This window comes from Dermacentor variabilis, chromosome 2, assembly GCF_050947875.1.
Source record: "Dermacentor variabilis isolate Ectoservices chromosome 2, ASM5094787v1, whole genome shotgun sequence".
NCBI classification, from domain to species: domain Eukaryota; kingdom Metazoa; phylum Arthropoda; class Arachnida; order Ixodida; family Ixodidae; genus Dermacentor; species Dermacentor variabilis.
In genome coordinates, this window is record NC_134569.1 from 112,667,851 (window position 1) to 112,691,753 (window position 23,903).

Genomic DNA, 23,903 nt, shown 5'->3' on the forward strand with positions numbered 1-23,903 from the left:
TGCTTGCGACTGTATACAGGCGGCCATGAAAGATAACACGTACAGGACGGTTTGCGATACCTAACACTTTATGTTATGTGCATCAACTCTTCATTGTGAGCGGTGGTCGTTCCATCACGCTTAATTTCGTTGCCCAAAACGTGCCGTCAGAATCAAATAAACAGATATCGACAGACTGTCATGCCTGCAAATGTATTATACCTTGGGCGCACCCAAAATCACGCAAGTAGGTGAAGTAAGTCGGAGGGCTTATAAAAACAAGACAGCGCCAATACATGCCAACACACATACAGCCGGACACAAAAGATTAAAGCACGCGGATTCCACGACAAAACTCGAATTACTGCTCTGCTGAGGCATGCACGGCGCTTATAAATTAATGGAACGCTGCCCAAATCTATACGTCCACAGGCATCGCGGAACACTGCAGATACCCTTTTCGTCTAAGCACATCCACCCACACCCACCAAGCGCGCGGGCGCGCGCGCGCGCGCACGCACGCACACACACACACACACACACACACGCACACACACACACACACACACACACACACACACACACACACACACACGCACGCACGCGCACACACACACACACACACACACACACACACACACACACACACACACACACACACACACACTGAGAAAATTAGCATTGAATATTGAGGCTAGTATTGAGCTCAAAAGATCAGACCGATGAGTTAGTTGGTTCATTAAAACTTCTTTCTGGGCGAGTTTGTGCATACTTGACATGAAAACTGTTTACAGCGCGAACACATGCAACCACAAAGTATAAGGGACAGGACACGCTTGACAGTCAGCGCTTGTGTCCTGTCCCTTATACTTTGTGGTTGCATGTGTTTGCGCTGTAAACAGTTTTCATGTCGAGTTAGTTGGTACATTGAATTTACGCGAAGTGCAGCGCCGACGGAGCACGCAAGGCGACAGAGAAGAGGACGCGGCGCTTCGCGTCTTCGCCAGCGCCGTGTACACCGGTTCGATCCCTGTCGTCCTGAGCGTCCCGTTTGCGCTACACGTCACGCAGGCAGTACCGAGCGCAGCGCCACAAGTTTTGAGCGGTCGATCTCAGCCACAAAGCATTACGCGTCGTCCTAGAAGAAAGTCTTTTCACTCGCGATGCGATACATAATCTTGCCAAGGTACACACGCGTCCGGCGAGACAACTTTGCGGATCAGGCGCGCAAAGAGAGGAGCACGGAGTAACTAGAAATGCGGGTCGATAGAATCACAATGTATAAGCACGTCCACATATCCGTTACGAAGAAATATATATCCGTATAATAGTAAACCGACCACGGGCGTTTCGCGGAAAAGTCGTTTTGCGCTATCGAGCCTCCTTTTCCGCGGAAACACTCATCCCCACTTCTCGGGCGGATGTCTCAACCGCACATCTGCTGGCGGGAACGCAAGAGGAGGAGGAGGAGGAGGCGGCGACGACGGCGATTCGGTCGGCGCAACGGGGGGAACTGGAAATCAATCGGTCTTCCGCGCGCTGGAGACAGAAGATTGATGTCCTGCCAGCGACCGCAAAGCGAGAGTTTTGTACACACCACATGGGGTGAGGACATTTCCGCAACGGTTACCGCAACGGTAAACAAACCTGCGTCCATGCATGACAACGTGCATCGGAGGAGAAGAACAAAAAAGAAATCGACTGTCAATATAAAATGTTTAAGCATACCGCCACAACTCTATATACCATTACCGCAAGCGCCCTCACCACCCGCCAGCTCTGCAAATGTTAGCTTAGCCGCAACCCACTTAATTATACCGAAGCCCACAGTATGAAAATGGGCGCGCATGTAAAGTTTAAGCAATTGACGAGAGCCTGAAACTGTGATGAGGTAGTAGTCACAACGAATCGTCATTAACATAGGAACACTAAGAAATGCAAAACGAATGCAAATAGTACAAACGATAACAAAGCAGTGCCAAGTATTGCGCTGATCGTACAACTGTGACGATGCGCAATTATTTTCTTAACTCCATGCGCGGATGACTAGCTAAAACTGCTAGATATGGAACAAACTCGGAATCCTCGAAATGAATATCAGCCATTGAAACACATCAAAAATAGGTTACGATAGTTGTGAATGGAGAACCGCTAGCGTAACTTACTTAACGTGTAATGATCTGTGTCGGTTTACTCATTAATATGAAAGGCAAATTGCGTTCTAACGTCTGCATGCAATTTATGGCTTGCACTGGATGCATCTGGCGCCCTCCGCAGCTGCTGCAAAGATCGAAGTCTCCCAGGTTCCCCCCCCCCCCCCCGTTCCGTTTCGCTTTCTTCCTTTCTTTTTCATTCATATGTCGTCCGCAAAGAGGTAGAAAAATCCGCAAATATGTATCGCGGCTTTGCATAGGGCGCTGCGTATATCGCACTTCCTGCTGCCTACTTTATTTGGTCGCCTTTGTGAGAAGTGTGCTCCTGTTTTAGACAGCAAGACGGTTTCGCCATGAATGCACAGTTCTAGATATACACGCTTCGAAAATTGCGCACAAATGTTTCCATTCGACCCGCTCTATCTAAACGAGCAAGATTTAAATGTTGCATATGAACGAACAATCTTAATTCTGACGGTTGCTGCAAGTAAATATTTGTTTCAAGGACTCATCCTCCTTAAAGATAATAATAATAATAATAATAATAATAATAATAATAATAATAATAATAATAATAATAATAATAATAATAATAATAATAATAATAATAAAACGAAGAAAAGCATCACATTCATAATTCCGTAAGTCGGGACGTCCAAAGAGGACAAAATCAGTATGTCATACATAGTTCTGAAATTTATCGCTTATTGTGAACAGAACTTTTCAGAAACTCATATCAACACGAAGCAATCATTTTACACAAACTATATAAACTAGCACATTACATTTGCCCGCGTTATACGCTCCAAAAGTTGCACGCTGTAGGTCGCTACAATACCTGCTATTGGTGCGGATTTACATATTTGTAAACGTCGTGCTTCAAGGTATATATATTTTTTCCTTTTTTCAATTTCATCAATTTATACCAACATTTACGACAAGAACAGAAAAAGAAATGCGGCCTTGTATCAAAATTTTGCATCTAACAATACGTGGAACTTAGCCGTCTCTCTTCTAAATTCAACAAACTTAATCTAAATCGGTTTAGATATTTCCCAGAGAACACTTTCCTGCGTCTTTCTAAGAAAGCACTACCTCTTCATCTTGGTCAAGAAATTTAGCGCTAAAACACAGCACGTAACGGAAGATACATATAAACAAGCGCTTACTTCAAAGGAGTGCTATAACACATATAAGTTCGAGGTTCTACAAATTCTATAGACTATATATATACGCGCTCCTCACACGAAAAAGGATCATACTGAACAAGTATGAGGATTGGGAAACATAAGATATTTTAATTTGATGCTATAGTTATGACCTGTACGCTTCTACCTGGCATGTAATTCATGCATTGTTGTGTTTTTATGGATATGGCAGCTTTCTATGATCATTTCCTGTATGTTTGCAACAACCAAATCCTACTGTGGCCCTGAATAGTTCTTATAGTATGTTAAATAAATAAATAAATAAATATGGTTGATCTAGGAAAGCCACACCTGGCGTCATCCATACGGTATACGTACTCGTTATCATGACGTCACGAAATGAGCAAATTTGCTGACGTTGCGTTACGGCAAGGCTAGGTGCGATGTCGTTTGTCATTAAAAAATGTGTCAGTCTTTTCGAAGGTTCGAACTTATAAAAAAAATTAAGATAGGAAATGTAAGTAGGCTATGTGTTGTGTGTAAAGCTTCAGTATTTCTTTTTTCTTTTTGCCTTCTGTTGGATCCCGCGTTTTAGCACTACATTTTTCACCATGTTCTCCACGCCAACAGGCTGGCCATAGCAATCAACAATTCCATTCTACTCTTCAACGTGCATCGCAGATCAGGGGTCTGGACACTGCCAAGTCCCGCCATGTTGGTGTTTTAAGCCAATCGGAGAGGCCGTAAGAGCCTCGTAAACCAATCAGAGAGAGAGAGAGAGAGAGAGAGAGATTGTCGAGAGGAAGAGGTGCTATTTTCTGCAGCTCCTTTGGAAAACGCAGCTCAGATATCCTCCAATCAGAGCTGGCAACGTCACGAATTCGACAAGGGAGAGAGAGAGAAAGAAACAAAGGAAAGGCAGCGAGCTTAGAACAGCTTGCACCTGGTTTGCTACCCTACATATTAGCAGGAAGAATAGGCCACGAAAATGGCGAACAAGTTATGCGCGCGCGCACACATACACACAATAGCGCTCAAAGCGCAATCAAATGCGGTTGCAGAGCTCGACAAGCGTGGCGGAACTTGACAATATCGAGAACATAGCTACCCACGCAGGCAGGACATCCTCGCGCACGCGCGCACTCAGTCTACGGGCAAGCCTCTAACCCCCCCCCCCCCCTCCTTATATCTGTCCCCGGCAGCCGCAAAGTACGCTGAGCAAGAAAGGCCCGCCGCGCAAACACAGTTGCGCAGCACATCGCCGTCTTCGCGATGGCGACAGGAACAGCTGCTTCCTTCCGCGGCAAAAGCATATATGGCAAAAGCCTGAGTCACGCGCGCTCACGCGCGCGCTTCTCGATATCGCTGAAGCACGATCGGCAACGATGAAACGACGACGACGTCACGCGCCCGGCGTCCTCTGCCTATGTATACGAGCATATGCGTACACCATATACTGCACAGCGAACGGAATGCTCGCTCAGGGGACACCTGCGCTTGGGACTGTCACATATACGAGAGGCCCCTCGCGTCCTCATCTTTATCTGCGAGACGATCACGACGCGCCGACGACACACTATATAACCATGGTGACTAAGAAGTTAAGCATCTCAAAGCAGCAGCCATACCTGTAAGGAACGAGCATCGGTTACAGGACATATATACGAGAGACGTTGCGATCCTTAGTACACATAAGCTCGCGTAAGTCAACCGCCCCCGTTCGTCCTGTTTTTACGTGTCCCTCTTTTGTCCGTGATTTTGTTGCGCGCTGTTCTGAATAACTTATGAAATGTACCAACTAGTACAAAAAAAAAAGCTTTATTGACAGTCAAAAACTCCATCACAACATATAGCAAACACGAAGAAGAACCCCGGCGATCGAGCTAGACAAAGTGTTTCCTATCAGATGAGGATTAGAACAGAGAAGTGTCATGATAACATTTGCCGACCACGCTTCGCAGCAGTGGCAGTCACCAGTCGTCGTCGTCGTCATCATCATCATCATCATCATCATCAGCAGCAGCAGCAGCAGCAGCCACCAGTATTTACGTGATAATGTGTAACATGATGACTCACTGTATTATTTCACTAATCGATTTTCATTAACGACACATGCGAGCATGCTAATGCAGGTTTCAAGTTAGCCACTGGGCCCGCGCTACACAAAGCGTAACTATGTATTCGCTAGATACTCAGCGGCTAGCGCAAGGTTCAAGTGAAATGCGGACTCAACGTCTGACTCTCGATATTGTAAATGATGTACACTGTATAGTGTTACAAGTTGTCTTGATCTATATTTATTGCAATACCGCATTCCTTAGTGTTTTAAAACATCTTACACTGATAAACGCGTGTATGCCCTCACCTGCTAAGACCTAACTGATGAATGAATGAATGAATGAATGAATGAATGAATCGCTATTCCCGTTGACATACTTTTGTAATGTATTAACTATGCACAGAAAGGCTCTACCTGTCCATGTTCGTGTGTGCGCCGGTGTGAGCATGATAAACGACTCGCAGCACTGTAACATCCCCTCTCCCACGACCGAGGAGGAAGCAGAATGTCGCCGAGAGAGCAAACGACAACGCCGTTATTCTGCTCTGGCGACACGAAGTTACAGACGGGAAGTGGGGGTGAGGCATCAAACAGGCAACGCTGATCATTTCGGCGCTTGAGTACTGCCTGCTAAAAAAATAGAAACGCATCACTCTTAGGCCTCAAGACTGCAAATTATTATGTCGGTTTTCAGACCTCAAGGCAACATCGGTTATGTGCAGGAGCTCCGTTCGTGTTGTGCGTGACGTGCCTCGAGTAGTGCACCACGTGTGCGGTCGAGTTCGATACCACGTGCAGTCTTGTGCGTCGCGGATTAGAATGAATGAATGAATGAATGGATGAATGAATGAATGAATGAATGAATGAATGAATGAATGAATGAATGAATTAGACTTGCACACCAGCCGATCAAATCAGCAGATCGGCGAAAACCTTCGCGGAAGCACGTCACTTTCGTCCCAATGACCTCCTACTAAGCTGTGTGCACCAACCGCGGGTCTCTGCTTTCTTTTTTCCCTTCTGTAGAACACGAGCTACGCAAACGTTAGCACAAACAGAACCCGTTGAGATGACGCTGGGGTACGCCGGTCCCTACATCTGGACAATCCTCTGCGGCGCCAGTTGCGTTAGAAGAGGGCGCACACACGCACTTGACCGCCGGACAGAACACGATATCGGCCGTCCCGGATCGGTCGTCTCGCGCCAACCGACACGATAATGACTTCATCGCGTGCGTGCGCGCAGGCTCCCGTAACACGTTGACGGCCACGCAGCAGCACCGGGGCGCGGCCCCTACGCTCGTACTACGAACCCCCTCCCATCAGGCAGCGACCGTCCACCCGTTGGCCTTGTCCGTGGGGAGTGGCGCGCGATCATATACATGCCATACGACAGGCGAGGCCCCTCGGTTAGTTTTGAGGCTCAATGCGTTCGGGGCCATCCTTGCAATATCGTTTTCTCAGGGACGTTCCGGAAGTGTGTGCAATTACGACGACGCCACTCGTCATTTTAGCCCGAGTTTGTTCAGCACGCTGAGTACGCCAAGATCCGTAGGTCTTATCCGTATCGTCACGTGATGATGACGTCATCGTGTGACGTCACGTTTGACGTGATCCGTCATCGCACGACGTCACAGCCGATATTGTGACGTGATGATTCCGTTATCACGTAAGGAAACGTCTGACGTGATGATGTCATCAAGCGACCTTTGGTGTGACGACGTCATCGCACGACGTTTGAGGTGATGACCTAATCACGTTTCATCATCATTTGAAACGTGAGGTCACTACTATGTCACATGGGTTTTGGTACCATCGGATGTTAACGCCAGATTTTTCAGCTTCATGGGCAATATATTGATTTCGCATATATAAAGAATATACCCCCCTCAGCAGTCGTAGTGGCGGTTTTCCACAGCTTCGCTGGCCATTCGCTTTTGCAGGGCCGGGATGGCGAGACATTTTTTCTCTCTATGGGTTTGGCGAATAACCCTGCTTACTCGCCGGCCGCGTTTAAAACGCAGACGAGCATTTCAATTCGTTCGGGCTCAAAGAGGGACGCCTGTGAGAGTCCCTCACAGCAAACCGTCATTCATGTATACGTCGCGGAGGTGAGTACGATGCCGGTCGCAAAAACCGAGCCGACGTGGAGAATGACCGCCGCACCTGCGTTCGTCAACGCTTGAGCACTTCGTGCATTGTCGCGAACTGAAATTTAGAAGCCACGGTTCAACGAGGAGGTATATAATAGCCGAGGGAATCGTCCAACTCGGAGCGTCTAAAGGGACACTGAAGTGAAAGATGATTTCTTCTGCATCAGTAAATTACCGTTCTACAACACCAAAAACACTACTCTTGCAACGATAAGACATTTGGTAAGCCAGAAAAAGCGCTAGAACGAAATACGGGTGGCGACGCCTACTTAAGTTCCCGCACCTGGAGGCTGTGACGTCATGAATTTTGATGGCATCTTCTAGGGCCTACTAATTATATACAACGGTACAGATTGACTACATTGTGTTCTAAAGGAATCAAATATGAAACACGGCAAGTTTCGGGAACCTTTATTCAGCCAACGCGGCCCAAATGCGAAAACATACTTTGGAATCCCCGACGTCACGCTGACGTGCCGGCGCGAGGGTTTCGGCGCGATATTCAAATACTGATACTTGGACCTTCATTTTCTCATCTAATAATCAAACTATTTTTTTTGAAATGACTGCCTGCAGGGTTCTCAAACAATGATTCATTAGTCTAAACTGATTTACTGTTTCACTTTAGTGTCCCTTTAAGAAACAAATGAACCGCTTTTCTTGGGCAGGACACGCCTGCGAAAGCAAGCTTGTGAAAGCAAAATGACAAAAAAAGAAAGAAAGAAAGAAAGAAAGAAAGAAAGAAAGAAAGAAAGAAAGAAAGAAAGAAAGAAAACACGGCCGCTCCTCTTCGATGTCCTTTTTCTGTGCAGGCGAGTCAGTTTGCATCTGTGTTCGAGTAATTATGTTGCAACAACCAGCCCATGAAGAGATAGTTGTTTGCTTGATAAATTTTTGTCGATAAGAAAAGTATCGCATCTCGCCTTGTCATGAAGAGCGGGACTACCGCGTAATTTCGACGACAGTTCGCGCCGCATGAATAAGAAAAGGCGAGCACTAAGTCTATAATACGAAGACAAGGAAGCCTTAGTCCTTGTTCTACCTGTCGTCTTCCTTGTATTCGTATCATTTCGCGCTCATCCTTTCATATTCATGCAGTAATATAGCAAATGCTATATACATGTTAGAATGACAAAACTTGATTTTTAGATCGCCGTCATTTTGAATGTAACGCGTTGAGCTTAGTTTTGCATGCAACTACCATTCCCACTTTTCCTCGCATACCCCCCCTCCCCCCGAGTTTTCTGTCTCCAGTCCTTCCCCTTTTCTCTCTCTCTCTCTCTCTCTACTAGGGCATTTCAATCCCTCATCCGCTTCTCCGTGAGGAGCAGCACGCATGCGACTATTTTTGTGAAAGAGCCTTCTTCCTCTCGTTTCGTATGCGCAAACTTGCTCCAAGCCTTACGAACGTAGGCCGACAGGCGCTTCTTCGAACGCGTGCCCCCGCCATTGTGCCGGATCGTGCTGGGCTCGCCGGCGAGGAGACAGCCAGCGCGAATGATATATGCGTGGCCTCGGGCATCCGCGACGGCTGCAGGGCTGCCCCGAGCACAGGCTGCAGCAGCAGCATGCAGCACGCGAGACGCGCAACGGCGCTAACAGTTCGCAGAACGCCCGTGCCTCCACTGAGCGAACGTGCGCGCACGCCTATTTGATTCGCAACGCGCGATCGCAGCTGGTATTGGGCAGTGCGCGCTTTTACGAGTCGGTATGTAGAGTAAGCAAGTTCACGCGGGCTGACGTCACATTCGCGCGGCGGCGCGGTCGAAATTCGGGAGTGCGTAGAGTGTGCGTCTGCGCGCCACCGACCACATCGCACCCGATCGGCACGTTACGCACACCGCTCCTCACTTTGTCACGTGAAAGCGTTTATTTTTAGCGCCACGGGAACACCGACGAGCGAGGCCGGTGCAGGGATTAGGGAGTATAGGAACATACCTTCCGCAGATTTCTTTTTATTTATGTCTTGCCCGCTAAAGCACTACCAGTGCTAGGAATTATTAGGTGTTTGCTAATAAGTTTGCCTGCTTAACTATAACTCACATACGGATTTGTAAGCGCTGTCGATAGTTCATGAGTAGCAATAAAATTAATAGAGAGTTACACATTAGGGGAATCTGAATCTCTCCAATACAACACGAGTTTACATACTGACCGAGATATCTTCTTAGCCACGACCCTGTCGGAAGACAAAGCAAACGCATACAAGGGACACGAGTATGTCTTCAACGATAACGCCCAACGCAGTTTCATAATAAACATAATTGGGGAAGAAAGAAAGATATGAAGAAGTGGTGTGGTGCTTCATAAAATCGTTTACAAGGCATGCTGCATGGCTCCTACAGGATTCAACAGATGTTCGAACCGATAGTTCTTTCCTTCACAATAAAACATCTTGTTGCTATTACGCGAACTCATTATGAACTTCAACAGGGTTATCCCTCTTTTGCGTAACAGACGACTTCCTTCCTACCTCTCAGCACACGTTTTAAACAGGCGCTCTTCTCTTCCTCCGAGTCGTTGCTTTATAAGTTTTGCAGCAAACTCTCTCGCTTCCCTTCTCTTCGTAGACGTTCTACTTACAGTCGTCTCGAGTTTCTCTTAAAAGGACCTGTCAAGCCGCTCGACAGTGCACCGCGTGCGCCAACAAGAAGCAGCAGCAGAAGAGCGACCGAACAAAAGAAAGAAGAGTGCATCGAGGGGTCGCCGCTCCCGGCGCAATGTGCAGCCCTCGCGTCAATTAGCGAGCGGGAAGCACTTTGATTGACAATGGCGGCAGCTTGAGGCGCGATCTCGCACAGCGACACAATGGAGAGGAGAGAACGACGACAACCTATTATTCCTCCTAGGGCGTGTGTGTATATATACGCTATCCTCCACCTTCCGTACCCCCTCCGCCCCTCTTCCCCCATAGCAACCAGCGCTGGCAAAAGAACAATGGCGGGAACCGGACGGCAGCACACTTTTCCGCCTCCCACGCCAAGCGCAAGCCAAGATATACAAAGAGGAACAACCAGCGGCCGCGCAATCAATGCGGAGCGCAAGTGTTGTTCCCTGCGGGGAAAACAAACGGCGCCGACACAACAGGTGCCTCCGTTTTATCGCGGCGATCTGAACGCGTCTCACCAACTCGATATAGACTACGTTTGCAAATGAACCACAGCAAGGCGGGTCGAGTCGACTCGTCGGGATGAAAGTCTGTCGTCGAGTTCGTGTAAACGCTAGCAAGTCGGGCCGAGCGAGCGTCGATGCCCGTTGGGCCAACCTGCAACAGGCGTTGGCTCTCCCAACGTGCTTGGCAAGGCACGCGAACCTGTAGCGTTGCATGCAAACGGTGTCGAGTCGGGCTGGGTCAGCTCGACTTCTGACTCGACCCGGTCGAGTTGCAACTGCGCGGGTTTGCAGTCACGTCAAACGCAGCTGCAAAAATCGCCCGACTGAGAGAGAAAAATGTTATCGCACGTTGCAGAAACGGACACAGCACCGCGCGGGCACACGAGTGAGTCTTCCTGTATACAGGACGCTCCTTAGCTATACCAGATAATCGCGGACACCACTCAAAATGGGAGGTCGTTGCATCTCATGCATCGTCGCGAGCCCTGACATCAAAGTACCACTGCTTCGACGCAGTGGCGTAGCAACGGGGGGGGGGGGGGGGGGAGGGTGCGTGGGCACCGGGTACAATTAAGGGGCCAGAGGGGGGGGGTCATATACGTCTGAAGACACTCCTCTTTCCGCCGGCTAGCTCCGGGGGGGGGGGGGGGTGACAGAAGACCTATGGGCCCCGGGTGCTAGACGACCTAGATACGCCACTGCTTCGACGGTTCATATTTGTCAGAAAGGAGGGTACGAAAAAAACGGCCCTTTTTGCAGCTACAACCGCGCGGTATCGTGTTTATGCTCGACAGCAGAATGTCAAAGCGTTTTGGCGGGAACGGCAAAATGGCGCTCTCAACGTCGTTGAATGTAACACAGAAAAATATCAATCGGTAATCACATGCGTCTCGTTCGCGTAGCCGCCTCGGTGTATAACCAACGGGTTTTCTCACTCTTTTCTGAGCATGCGATGCGTTAATTTTGATCAGCCCACACTGACACGACTTTTTCCAATACATGAAATTACTAGAAGAAAGCGCCGTCAAAGCGATCTGTGCGCGTTGCTATCACAACGCGTCAAAAAATAAAATAATCTTGCATGAATCAATGTTCCTGTTATGTGAATAGTGTGCTATAAAGCCGATACAGCTGAGCTAGCTTTAAACATAAGATCGCGTCAGATCACACATCGTTTTTTTCTTTTCATTCGTCCCCTCCCCCCTCTCTCTCTCGATGCCTGCTCCTGCTTTGCTTACAGGCGTCTGTTTAGGTCCGCCGGAATAATCATTGCGTCAGCAATGTAATATGGGATACAACAATCGTCTGGTTGGCAGAGGGCAACGAAGGTTCCAGCGTCTATCACTTTAAATGCAAATGGACTAAAACATTCGGAACAACGTAGTATACCGCAATTCAGGAGAAGGAAGAGAACGACTGCCAATAACGATGAAAATTTCGCCTGTAGAGAAGCACTATTAGCTACTGAGCTGTATTAATTCTTCAGAAAAGGAATAAATAGGAAGCTTTTGGAATAGAGACAACAAAGCCGGGTTATGCACACTCTAATGCTGCGCAGTGATTGTACATCTCTGTGGCATCGAAATGTAAGGGAAAGCCTGATCGGTTACTAAGCAAAAATGACTGTCACTCTCAAACAGTCAGTCTGCTGCCGTGAGCGCGGCAAATTAAAGTACCTTTCTCGTTCCGTGCGGATAGCCGAGCGTTCCGAGCGAGCGCAGTCGACCAACCAGGGTAGGTGCGACGCTTCGACACCGTGTTTCAGTGAAAGGCCCACGAGCGGGAAGAACGGAACACGTGCAGCCGTCTTTTTTTTTTTTTCGCGAGTCGCGTGCTGGCAGCACGAGAAGAACGAAGCCTGCGAAAGGCGGCGCACGCGTGCTCAATCTAGTGGAAAGCAAAACCAGCGTGAACGAAGCGGCATGTCACTTTATGTCCCATTAATTTATGGCACTTCCCCTGCGCCGCCTTTATTTACTGTGCTATCTGGCAAAGACGATCGCACTTCACTGGACGCCTCCAGCGAAAAAGAAAGATGCCAATTACCGTTCCAACCGATTCACGCGGGTTTCGCGTAAATTAGCACGGCGGGGACGTGAACCGTCATGATAAACGTGCAGTACGCTCGCTTTCGCCCCTTCCTATAGACTTACGTTCTTAGTTGTTCTGTTCGCGCGGCATGTGCAGCTGTGATTTCAAACCAACCTTAACCCGACCGAATTATACTCGCTCGTGGGAGAGGCTGGTTGTCACCGAAACAACAAAACCACGCGCTCTCGCAGCGACAGAGAGAGAGAGGGCGGATGCATTCGCGCAATTCCAACTCACGCTTGGCGCTGCCACCGCCGGTGCGGTAATCCTGCGGCCGATGTCCGCCGGCGGGCGACGCGAAGAAGTCCTCGGGCTGGTCCGACGGCGGCGCGTCCACGAACGACGCCCGGCGTCGCGCGGCCGCGCTCGACCGCCGGCGCTCGCTGAGCGTCGGCAGCGGAGGAGGCGGCGACTCGCGCTTCAGGGGCATCAGCATCGCGCCACGCGTTGCCCGGCTGCGGCGGCGGCGGCACGGCGACGGCAACGACGCCGGCGCGCGCGCGCGCGCCCCACACGCACGGCGAGAGCGCGACACGGCACGCACGCACGAACCCACACAACACGCGCGGCTGCTCTCTCGACGACGACGGCGGCGGCGGCGGCGCGGCGGCCGTCGGCGGCGACCGCGACCCGTCTCCGACGGGGGGGCCACGGGGCTACGGGGCCGAGGAGCGGGCCTGGCCCCGCCCTGGGGCAAGGCAACGCCTTTCCGGACACGGAGCCAAGGGCGCGTCGCTCGCTGTCGGCGCGCGCGCGCGCACGCACGCAGCACCCTGATGGATGGCGCCGGTGCGGGGGCGAGCGCACGCGTGTGATCAGCTGTGTGCGCGCAGCCGCCTCGCCCCCCACGAATATATGCACAGTGTACGCTGCATGCTTTTCGGAGCTCCGGCCGCGAGTCGCCCGAGGCCCCCCATAGATTCCCCACGAGACCGCCGCTGAAAATATGCAACAACAGTACAGGAACGACGAGACTGACGGAAGTGTATGTTATATATGTTTGACAGTTCTCAGTCGCTTCAATATACTTCCCGGAATTCAGCTTCTTCTTCCTTATCGTTACTTGAGCAGTGAATGTGAGATTTTGGGATAGCCGGCTATACCGTAGCCTACTTTCTCCCGTTTCCGCATCTAAACAGAAGAGAGAGAGAGAGAGAGAGAGAGAGAGAGAGAGCTATTCTGACAATACGGAAGGAAGGCGACACATTGCTGAAGTAAGCAATGGAAGCAATTAGTCGTCTTCGCAGAATAAAAGTCTGCTGAAATTCGGGAAAATGTTACATGTTATGGAGGCGATGTGTCCGAATATTATACTTAGCGATCTAAGGATGGCAACTGTATAAAACTGGAAGGACGCTTAAGCTTCGCCTTTAAGAGTGGAACGTGATAACATATCAAAGGTCCCTGACTGCTTCTCACGCTTCCTGGCAACTGCAGCGTATGTAACCGTACAATGTTTGCCGGGAAAAACTGGCGGGGAACGCTTTGCATGAAGGCGAGCTTTCTGGTAGAAACGCGGCCTCTTGCGTGGGCCGATCCCGGAGCTAGTGCACAACCACGCAAAAAGCATTACGTCAATTTCAGGTTTATGTTATTATTTCGCACTTCTAATATTTCAGTCTGAGAATATTTAACATAAAAGGCATGCGCTGTCTGTGTTTTGTTTCGACGGCATTTACTTGTTGGCTGTCATTCTCAAAATTCCGAGGTATAACTTTGTCAAGAACGTAAGGCGCGGCATGGGCAACTTGAGTGATAGGATGGTGTGGCAATATAACCCGCATATAGCGCATGTCATAGCAAGGCAAGACATATACATATGCCTAACGCTCCCACGTTAAAATATTGAAAAAAGAGATGAGAAGGCAAAAAAGAAAACGTTGCGTTTATGTTGCACTCTGATTTCGTTATTCCGGTTATTATTATTGTTGTTGTTTACGGTTTTGGGATGGCGCACCGGTACTACGGTCACTCTGGCCCTAGCGTTCTAAACAGCACGCTTCGAACGCAACGTGAACTGCTAGCTCTGCCACCCACCCCATGCTGACCTCGTACATAGCTAGTAACTCTCTTCAACAGACCTCTCCCCCGAACCTTTAGGGCTGCATACGGAAGCAACACGTGGCCTCGGATGCTACGACGCTAAATAGTTTTATCGTCAATGGGCGGCCGCCGGGCGTATCCTCGTATTTATGTACTCTATATGGGGCGGGCCACGCCCACGCTGGTCTCCGAAACCGCCGCAATGACCTTCTATGCGGGTTTAAACAGTCCGGAACCATTTGAGAAGGTTTCGCGCCCTTTGCGCGAGGCTTTGACGTGTCATGAACGCGCCTGGCCTATGACAAATGGTGCGCCTTCGAAATAGGAGGTGAAGAGCACGCGACAGGACGGGAATGTCGGTGTTCTATTCATCCGACGTGGGGCGGTAGGAGGGTCGTTTTAATAGCAGCGGAAACGTCTTGAAGCTTGCTCCTTCATATTTTTCCCGTTGTTTTCCCCCCTTTTGAGTGGCGACACAGTAAGACGCAATGCTCAATGGTTGCTTCCACGAGAGAGTGGACGGACGGACGGACGGACGGACGGACGGACGGACAGACAGACAGACAGACAGACAGACAGACAGACAGACAGACAGACAGACAGACAGACAGACAGACAGACAGACAGACAGACGGACGGACGGACGGACGGACAAAGAGGCGTATTCCATCAGGCGAAGTGCAACGTGTTCACAATGTGTCACATTAGCTCTCAACTACAGGCAAGATTAGCGACAAACGCTCAAAAGCGGAAGCACACGTCGCCAAGAAAATTCATTGCGCGGCGCAAGGACATCGTGCGAGATAAACGCCACGACCAAGTACTGTGCGAAGGAGAGGGTATGATACACACCTGGATGCAGCCGCAACCGGAGGTTTAAGATGCTCGCTGTGGGCACTTATCGTATGCGGCGCCGAGATATCGCGACACGTTGAGTGCGGCGCGGAGTGCGGGTAACGTCGAAGCGGTGTGAGACTGCAGTGCGTCCCATAGAGGACGGAAAACGATATGTCCAACACGTACTGGGCACAACTGCTCCCGAGTGTTCGGCGCAGGGGAAAAAAAAAAAAAAAGAGATCACGCACGCAGGGTCATGGAAAGTCGTGGGAGTTGCCGTTGTAGCACTCCATAGCCTCCGAGATCAGGCCTGCGCGCATGATGACACCACGCGCTGCACTATATCTCGGAGTCAACGTGCGCTATAACACCGCGGTGGCTAGCACGTAATAAAGACGTTGATTCGTCGCCCGTTCCTTTAAGCGCAAAAGTGCACGCGGACGTGTAGCCTCGCAAGCAACCGCCGGTGAATGCGACGTCCGAGTGCTGCTTAATATTTGTATTAGTAAACAGCACTTATGAAAGAGCAAAACTAACACTCTCAAGGTAAAAAAAAAAAAAATGGGATTCGTAATCCAGGCGAGGCGCCAAGACGAACGGAACGGCCTCCTACTAAGCTTCATAAGGGACGCGATTCAATGTCCGCGCAGCTTTCTACAGCGCAATAACCGAAACTTCAGTAATTTCAGAATGCCTCAACTTACACCGGACACTTCAAACTTTAGCCACACATTACATTGCTGAAACGTTCAACACCCTCTCCAATATTGATTGCGCTATATTTACACTTAGTCCTCTCGATGGTTTGAGAGAAATGGAATTTTCGTCACGTTCTCTCTCTCTCTCTCTCTCTTTTTTTTTCTTCATATACGCCTGAAGCGGGAGACTCGCAGAGCATTTAGACGCCACTGGAAGCTTGGTCGGAAAAGTATAAGCTGAATAAACACTTGCTACAAAGGGAACGCATGAAAGCTATTTTACGAAGACGAAGAGTTATCTACGCTTTCCTACGTCATCAGGAGACTTCTTTAAGCAGTACATAACGCATAAGGCTGGGCTAGTCAGAACTTGCACATTTGATAGATTTTTTAAGGCTGTTGAGGGGGGGGGGAGGTTTAAGAACAGAGAGAGGGAGAGAAATAGAGGAGAGGACAGACAGGGAGGTCAAGCAGGCACGCGTCCGGTTTGCCACCCAGCTCTGGGAGAAGGGGGTACAGGGATGAAAAGAGAGAGGAGATAGAGCACACTTTCGCGCACTTTGAAGGTTCGTATCGAGTCTACAAACGGTCGCCAAGACCTCTCAACTTGAGCTACTTTAATAACGCTTTCGCGGCTGCTTTCTGTGCCGTCGATGCGTACGGCCATGGTCAAAGGACCTCCATTTCCGAAAATGGTCTAGAGTCCAGCCTATTCAATGCTGTCCAGAGAACTGACAACAGGTAAGGAATTAGGGCGCTGGCAAGCACTTATTGCATAACGACAAATGAGCTTCTATATATATATATATATATATATATATACATACACACCTTGTTTTGGTGATTCCCACGCAGCTCGCATATTCTGCGTCGGAGTTCGGAATTCCAAGCGACGTATACGTAAACGTCCGCGCCACAACACGAAGTCCTTCCGAACGGTCTGCGGTTGTGGCTGAACCGAGTGCGTGGACACGGGCGACACGCTCAGTTCAGCTCCAATTTTCACACTTCTGCATCACCTGTTCTAGTATGTCCTTTAGAGCGCCACTTCAGCGTTGCACATTGCAGTCGAAAGTGAACCTTCCTTGCCAGTTGATGATGATATGTAGCTTTTAATGGCGCAAGGGCCAAGTGATTCCTTGCCAGTTGCCGTCGTTCATAATCCGTACGTCAAATATCGAAAGGTGCACCCACTCTGCTGACCGCCCAGCTCCAAGTTTCGCTATCGCTATAGGTAAATGTAGGCATTCCCTGCATTTGTCGATGATATCTAAAGAAGGCGGAGTTCCCTGCTAGAGCAGCATGATTACGACCGAGATATGTAACACAATACGACAAGCAGTGCGCTATGTTGAACAATATGTTCGCAGCTATTGATAAGCAACTGATAAGGACAGAACTGATACGCAGCTTACCACGAGTACGCCCAGCCGCCGTGTGAAACGCTATTCTTCCACGGTTGCATATTATGCGACCAATTTTAGAAATTATAGTTGTTTGGCGAAATATATTTCCTTGTTTTACATCTTGCTACACGTGTGAATGTCAATCGTGACGGAAAAAAATACAAATTTTGAAGAGGTCCGCACGCCAAAATCGTCAGCGTTGTCGTTAGCTGGAAGCCCTACATGCTTTTCTTGTGGCAAGTGACCTGACTAGTTAGGTGTGAACACACACACACACACACACACACACACACACACACACACACACACACACACACACACACACACACACACACACACACACACACACACACACACACACACACACACCCGCGCGCGCGCGGCACATGAGTGTAGCACAGAAGAGTGCGCTAACGATTACGCAGAAAAAAAATATTATGGACGAATCTTTCTCCTAAGTATTTATTAACACCGGACTTTCCCAATGTGTACTTGTGACTCACGCACCAGACGTCTCAGCGTTTGCTAAAAGGCCACTGGCGCAATCATGAACAAGCGAGGCCCACCTCAGTGATGCTTGCTCAACTCTTCTGACGTGGCGGAAGCTTTTTAGCCAACGCCAAAGCACTTTTCACACTCCACATATATTTTTATCCCTATCTACCTTCGCTGGATTGCTCTTTCTTTTTGTCAAACTTTTCTCAAGCGATCGGTTTTCTGTGTTTGCCGCCCTGTCAAGAGGTCGGAAGGCATAACTACGCAAGTGATACCGATTAAAATAAAAATAACAAAGTATAAAAGAAAAAGTCAGTATAGCCAACACGGGCAAACCTTCGGAAAACCTGAGCGCACGCGTTCGACGGCTCGGCACAGTTCTTTCGGAAGAAGTCGCGCACTGGGCGCCGTTCCGACCGGACGCGGGCTTGACGCGGTGAAAAACAACTAAATATGAAGAGGGGGGGGGGGGGGGCACACAAACGCGGCGAGTGCTGGACGCCTCGCTATCACTCGCTCACTCACTTACTGGAGCCCCCCGGGGTCCCAGAAAACGGGTCGATATTACGAATAAGAAAAAAAAAAGTGTACTCGGACAACAAAACGGTATCCGAACTCCACGCCCATTGACAGGGAGAAATTCGGAACGCATCCATCTATAAGATGCCCTCAAGAGTATACCAAGAAAAAAAAAAAAAGTAAACACCGAGAGAAATGAAACGAAAGATGAGAAAAGAAGCGAGTGGATCCGTTCTCTATTTTAGTGGAGGAAGCGACGGAGGAAGGAGAAGGAGAGGGCACGGAGATGAGAAAGCACCGATCGAAGCGTTGCGGACAGGCGGAGTTCCTCCTCTCACGTACAGGGGGGAGGGAGGGGGAAGAGGACACGTTTCCGGCCGTCTAGGGAGTGACTCGGAGGAGGACGACAGTTTGATGGAAATGCGCCCCGCGATTGTCACAAAAAAAAAAAAAGAAAAGAAAAGAAAGGAAGGAAGGAAGCAAGGAAAAAAGTAAGACCGCAACAAATCAACTCGCGTGCAGAGAAGAGAGTTTTGCAGTAGCGACCCACGTCAACGCTAACTGCGCTCGCAGATGTCCACGTTATCGGTTTGAGGAATACCCAAACAGATATACACTACTACCATACTACACATAAGCAACCAGCCCGCAGGTATCTTTATCAAAAGTACTAATTCAACCTATAGCAATGTGGCGTTATTGTCATTTGATTCGATGCTGTCGAAGCCAGGCAACAATCACCGCGGTGAGCAGAACCGCGGATAACTGAGGAACGAATAATGGCAAGCGGCCGGAATGGTTTTGACGCCGAGTCTGAAGCCCCACTAAGCCTTTCCCTGTGCGTGAAACCTCTCCCTCCAAAAGCCGGATATAGCCCCTCGCGCATTCCCGGAGTGCCCGAGCGCCCAACAGAAGTGCCTGAGCCCCATCCAATAAAACTCCTGCGATGCTCGGCTCATGAACGCGACGCTTTTTCTCCGTTCTGCGTCGGCCAGGGCCGGAGGATGTATTAACACACCATTTAGGGTAAAGTGCCAAGCTGGCGTTTCCTGCAATCCACAATAAATGGCTTTCCCAATTCGAAAGTTGGCTTTCCTACGTTGCACACGTGCCCAACTATATAATGGCACCACGAATCATGGTTCGAATGAATAAGAAGTGCTAGCTGCACACGCAGAGGGCTTGCCTCGTGCGCGTAGTTTTCATCGCGAGAGCCACGTGTACATTTTACGTCTCACGAGGCAAGCAAACTGTGCCCGCATGCGCGAGTGGAAAAAATAACTACACCGCCATTTGCTTGGTAAACTGCCTCACGCGAAAGCTTGCTTTACAACTGCGAAAAAGGGAACACGGAAGTAGTAAGCATGTTGTTGAAATGATTAGCGGACAGCTGGCGAACCGTTACTACTTTGCTGCGTTAAATATTATAAGAAATACTACACGAAAGCAAGAATAACCACGCACTAAAGCTGCGCATTAACTCTTTCCGTATCATGGAGAAAATAGGTATTTTTTGCAGATTACGCCAGATATTTTTTCTGAAGAAACTACGATACTGAATATTTTATGTAATGCATAAACAAAATGAAGAATGAATGCACTTTTCACGAATAAAAGTTTTATTAATAAGATGTATGTCATAAAAGAGATATAAATTGCCAAAATTAAGATTGTGGGATAAAATTGAACAAAATTTGTAAAGGCACGCTTGCATCCACTAAGAAAAAGAAACGTAACAAGAATTATGAGATATACAAGATGTATTGTCGTCTAATAGACACTATACCCCAAAAAATAAAAATTCGTTTAACAGATTTTTCAGTAGAAAAATTTAAGTGCGAGCACTACAGTTTGGCGTGCCAGGCTGCGACCGCCGATATTTTGGACTGGCTTGCGTCGTCGTCGCACTGACAGTCCGACGAAAAGACAGCATCCGCAGATTCGCTGATGCCCGATCCACCGATAAAATCAGCCGCAAACGCAGCTGAATCACGAGATCTGCAATCTTTAGAAGCGCGCGCACCGCTTTCCGAGGCGGCCATTTTTTGCTTTCTACTTTGACGGTCGCGAAACTTCGGAGTGCGTTTAAAAGTTAACATCTTGCGGCGAAAAGGCGAGCTGCTTAGAAAACAAAAAATATACTTCTCCTTCATATCCGATAGCGCAGTGTCTCCGTGGGCGGCGCAGAAAGTCTAGAAACCGGCGTTTCAAACCATCGTTAGCGGGCTAACGAAGCCCAATGCACGCGGTAAGGAAATAGTTATTAATCAGTTAATCAACGTTTTAGCAACGTGCGAGCAGCCACGTTTTCGGCAATATGCACTGCGAAGAAGTCATCTTCGCACAGGTCCACGGCCGGAACCCCTTTCGTCCTCTCTTCGACGGCGCTCCTATACAGAACGAACACCATTTAGGTAACGTAGTGGTAGTCGTAGCTGGAGTCGACTGCATATGTACAGTGGCTACCAATTCGGTATCACCTCATTAATTATTTATTTCCCACCAGAATGGCAGCAAAAACACAGACATTTGCCGGCTGTTTCTGTTTAACAAAGTTCGGTGCTTTCTTTCCGAACCGCGCAAGTAACCTGTATGTTGCCTTTGAATGCGCAATTTTCCGCTTGACCTAATATGCATTCATTGCTGCAACAATGCACGCACGGTGTCGGCAACATCTGTTTCCGTCGACAAACAGAAATTTAAATGGACGTATCTGCACAACGGCGAAATGTATCCGACTACACCGGTTTGCGTCATAGAAAACCAACGCTTTAGTCACAATTTAACGGCTGTGCTATTCGTCGTGCTTGAGCCCTCGCCGGTTGTCCTCAGCAATTTCTCCAGCGCAGTTTCTGCGTTTATCTACTTTATTTCACGGACCAAACATTAAGTTTTTATTTATCGTTTGTTGCGTTTGTCTCGCTGACCTGTCTCTGAGCCTTTGAAACAAGAAATAAAAACATGAAAGGACAAGAGCGAGTGAAATACTGTTACCTGACTCAAGAAAGAAATAAAGGAAAGGAAAGAAAGAAAAGAAAGGAAGGAAGGAGGGAAGGAAGGAAGGAAGGAAGGAAGGAAGGAAGGAAGGAAGGAAGGAAGGAAGGAAGGTAAGTAAGCAAGAAAAAAGAACTTTGACGGATCCATACTTCGTTCCCGCGTAGGGGCGTTCCAACGTCGGTGGAGACCGCCGATAACCATGAACTTCAAGCCGCACGGCAGCTCAAACTTTTCAGGCCTTGCGACCGTTGTGGTGAAAGAAACAAAAAGCGCTGGAAATGCGAGACACGGGAAAGCGGCGGAGGAGGCGTGGCTTTCCCCGCGGTCAAACGGCCATGAGAATTCGATACCTGCGTACGCGACTCCCGGCCGATCGAACCGGTGTCCGCTCCAGCGGGCAACACGTGCCGCTCAGTGGTTTAAGAGACACTAAAGAGCAACAATAAACCGCCAATCATTTTAGAATGCTCATGTTCTCATAATTCAACGTGATTATGCCTGGATCGCTCGCGCACGTCTAGCTAATGTATTTGTATTTGTACCAACTCCTCATGTAATACCTCATGTATTAAAGGTCTTCCAGGTAATATAATGAAATGAAAATACCGCGTAAATAAAATTTTAAGCAGAAGAACGGGGCCGCTGCTTAGAAATATTTCATTTAATAAGAGGGGAGCTTGTGAACTTCTATAAAATACGTTAAAATATGCTATCCATTCAGGCTAACACTCGAAATTTTTCTGTAAGTATATCTCCTGTTTTTAACAATAAACGCCCATTTGATTGATTGATTGATTGATTGATTGATTGATTGATTGATAGTAACCATGCATTCATTATTCATAAGCTCGGATCATCCACAAGCGCGTACCTCAGTGAGAAGCGAAGAAGGAAAGCGCGAATTAAATGTCGCGAACAACACCGCGATTGAGCACGAATACGACATCGACGAGGCAGAAAGACACAAAAGTGCAAATTGCCTCGAGAAGCGATAATATCAAACGACGCCAGTAATCCCTTGTGCTATACTTGCTAATTTCCGTCCAGTCTATAACTGTAGACTCGTACGCACATTTAAAGGAATATGAAAGCGAAAATCGAGCTGTATCAACAAATTACTATTCAAGATGGGCTACGCTGTATTTCTACAATGGAGACAAAGAGAGAACTTCGCAAGTTCCGAGAACTTTTGCTGCACAATAAAAGCCAAAATAAAAAAACGAAGAATAAATAAATCACCGCAAATAAATCACCACCCAAGCACTCCGTACAGATCGTTCGTTAACCAGCGAAGCCGAAACTTGCGGCCCCGCTGTTTATCACTGGGCTAATCCCCATAGTTCATTAAACGACGGCTTGGTAGGCTGCCGAATCTTCGGTACGCAGATGCTGCTTGCGCTCGGCTGCGCGAGCCAGTTCTTGTGCCCGGTCTGCAGCATCGGCACGGCGTAGACGAGCCCGTCCCGGTTCTGCTCGCGGTGTTACTAATCGAAAGCTGCCTGCTCCTCAGAAGCACGTATGACGCGTGGCCTACTCATTCTGCAGCTGGAGAGAAACTGCTGCGCGCGCTCGGCTGCTACGGTGAGCAACGAAGTCACTACTAGCGTAGTAAATCGCGTGCCGGTAGGGATGGTGGGGGGTTCTGGAGCTTAGTGCACTCTGTCAATCTGGGCCGAGGACGAGCCAGAGCTACCGCACCCCGTGACAAGTTACAAAGACATCACTCAAATGTAAAGAAGCGGCAGATGTAGGCTTCCCCGTCCGCATCCGCAACTCAGCCGAAGGCAGCAAACGATCGTGCGACGCACGCAAGTGGGGTCGCTAGCGCATCCCGTGCTCTTGCACATGTTCCCAACAGAGCATGACACTTCATGCCCGTTTTGCAGACGATCAGAAGGCACTCTAGCACACATTTTTGAAGTACCCTAAGAACGATAACGCGTTAAAGGACCTCGAAAAGAGTAAATGAAATGTTGCAGCAGGGCGTGTACTAATGAACGCGCTTTCATTGGAAGCGCCCCTTCAAAGAAACTGCACCAAGAAAGTGGGGAAGCGTCTCATTCTACATGGGTCGCGGAAAGAGCGGCAGCGTCTGTACAACGAGTATAGTAACGACCGCGTCGTCAGTCTCCTGGCTAAGCAGCGTGCAACTGAAAGGGAAAGCACCTAAAAAAGACAACTCTTGGTAGACGGCCAGCTTTAACAGCTCGGC

The 23,903-nt window shown here is 48.8% G+C and overlaps 1 protein-coding gene across 4 annotated transcripts in view; it reads right to left on the minus strand.

The window, feature by feature from the left end:
* Window positions 1-23,903, minus strand: part of ATP8B (ATPase phospholipid transporting 8B) — a 157,771-nt gene that overhangs the window by 48,987 nt on the left and 84,881 nt on the right. The window contains exon 1 of one of the 4 annotated variants that reach the window (XM_075681776.1): window positions 17,106-17,537. The exons of 2 other annotated variants lie outside the window; for them this stretch is intronic. In XM_075681776.1, the coding sequence (XP_075537891.1) occupies window positions 17,106-17,136 (31 nt within the window). In that variant the 5' untranslated portion in view covers window positions 17,137-17,537. Of the gene's footprint in view, window positions 1-12,933; window positions 13,235-17,105; window positions 17,538-23,903 lie in introns of those variants that run through there. One more of the 4 variants, XM_075681773.1, reaches the window with a different exon arrangement.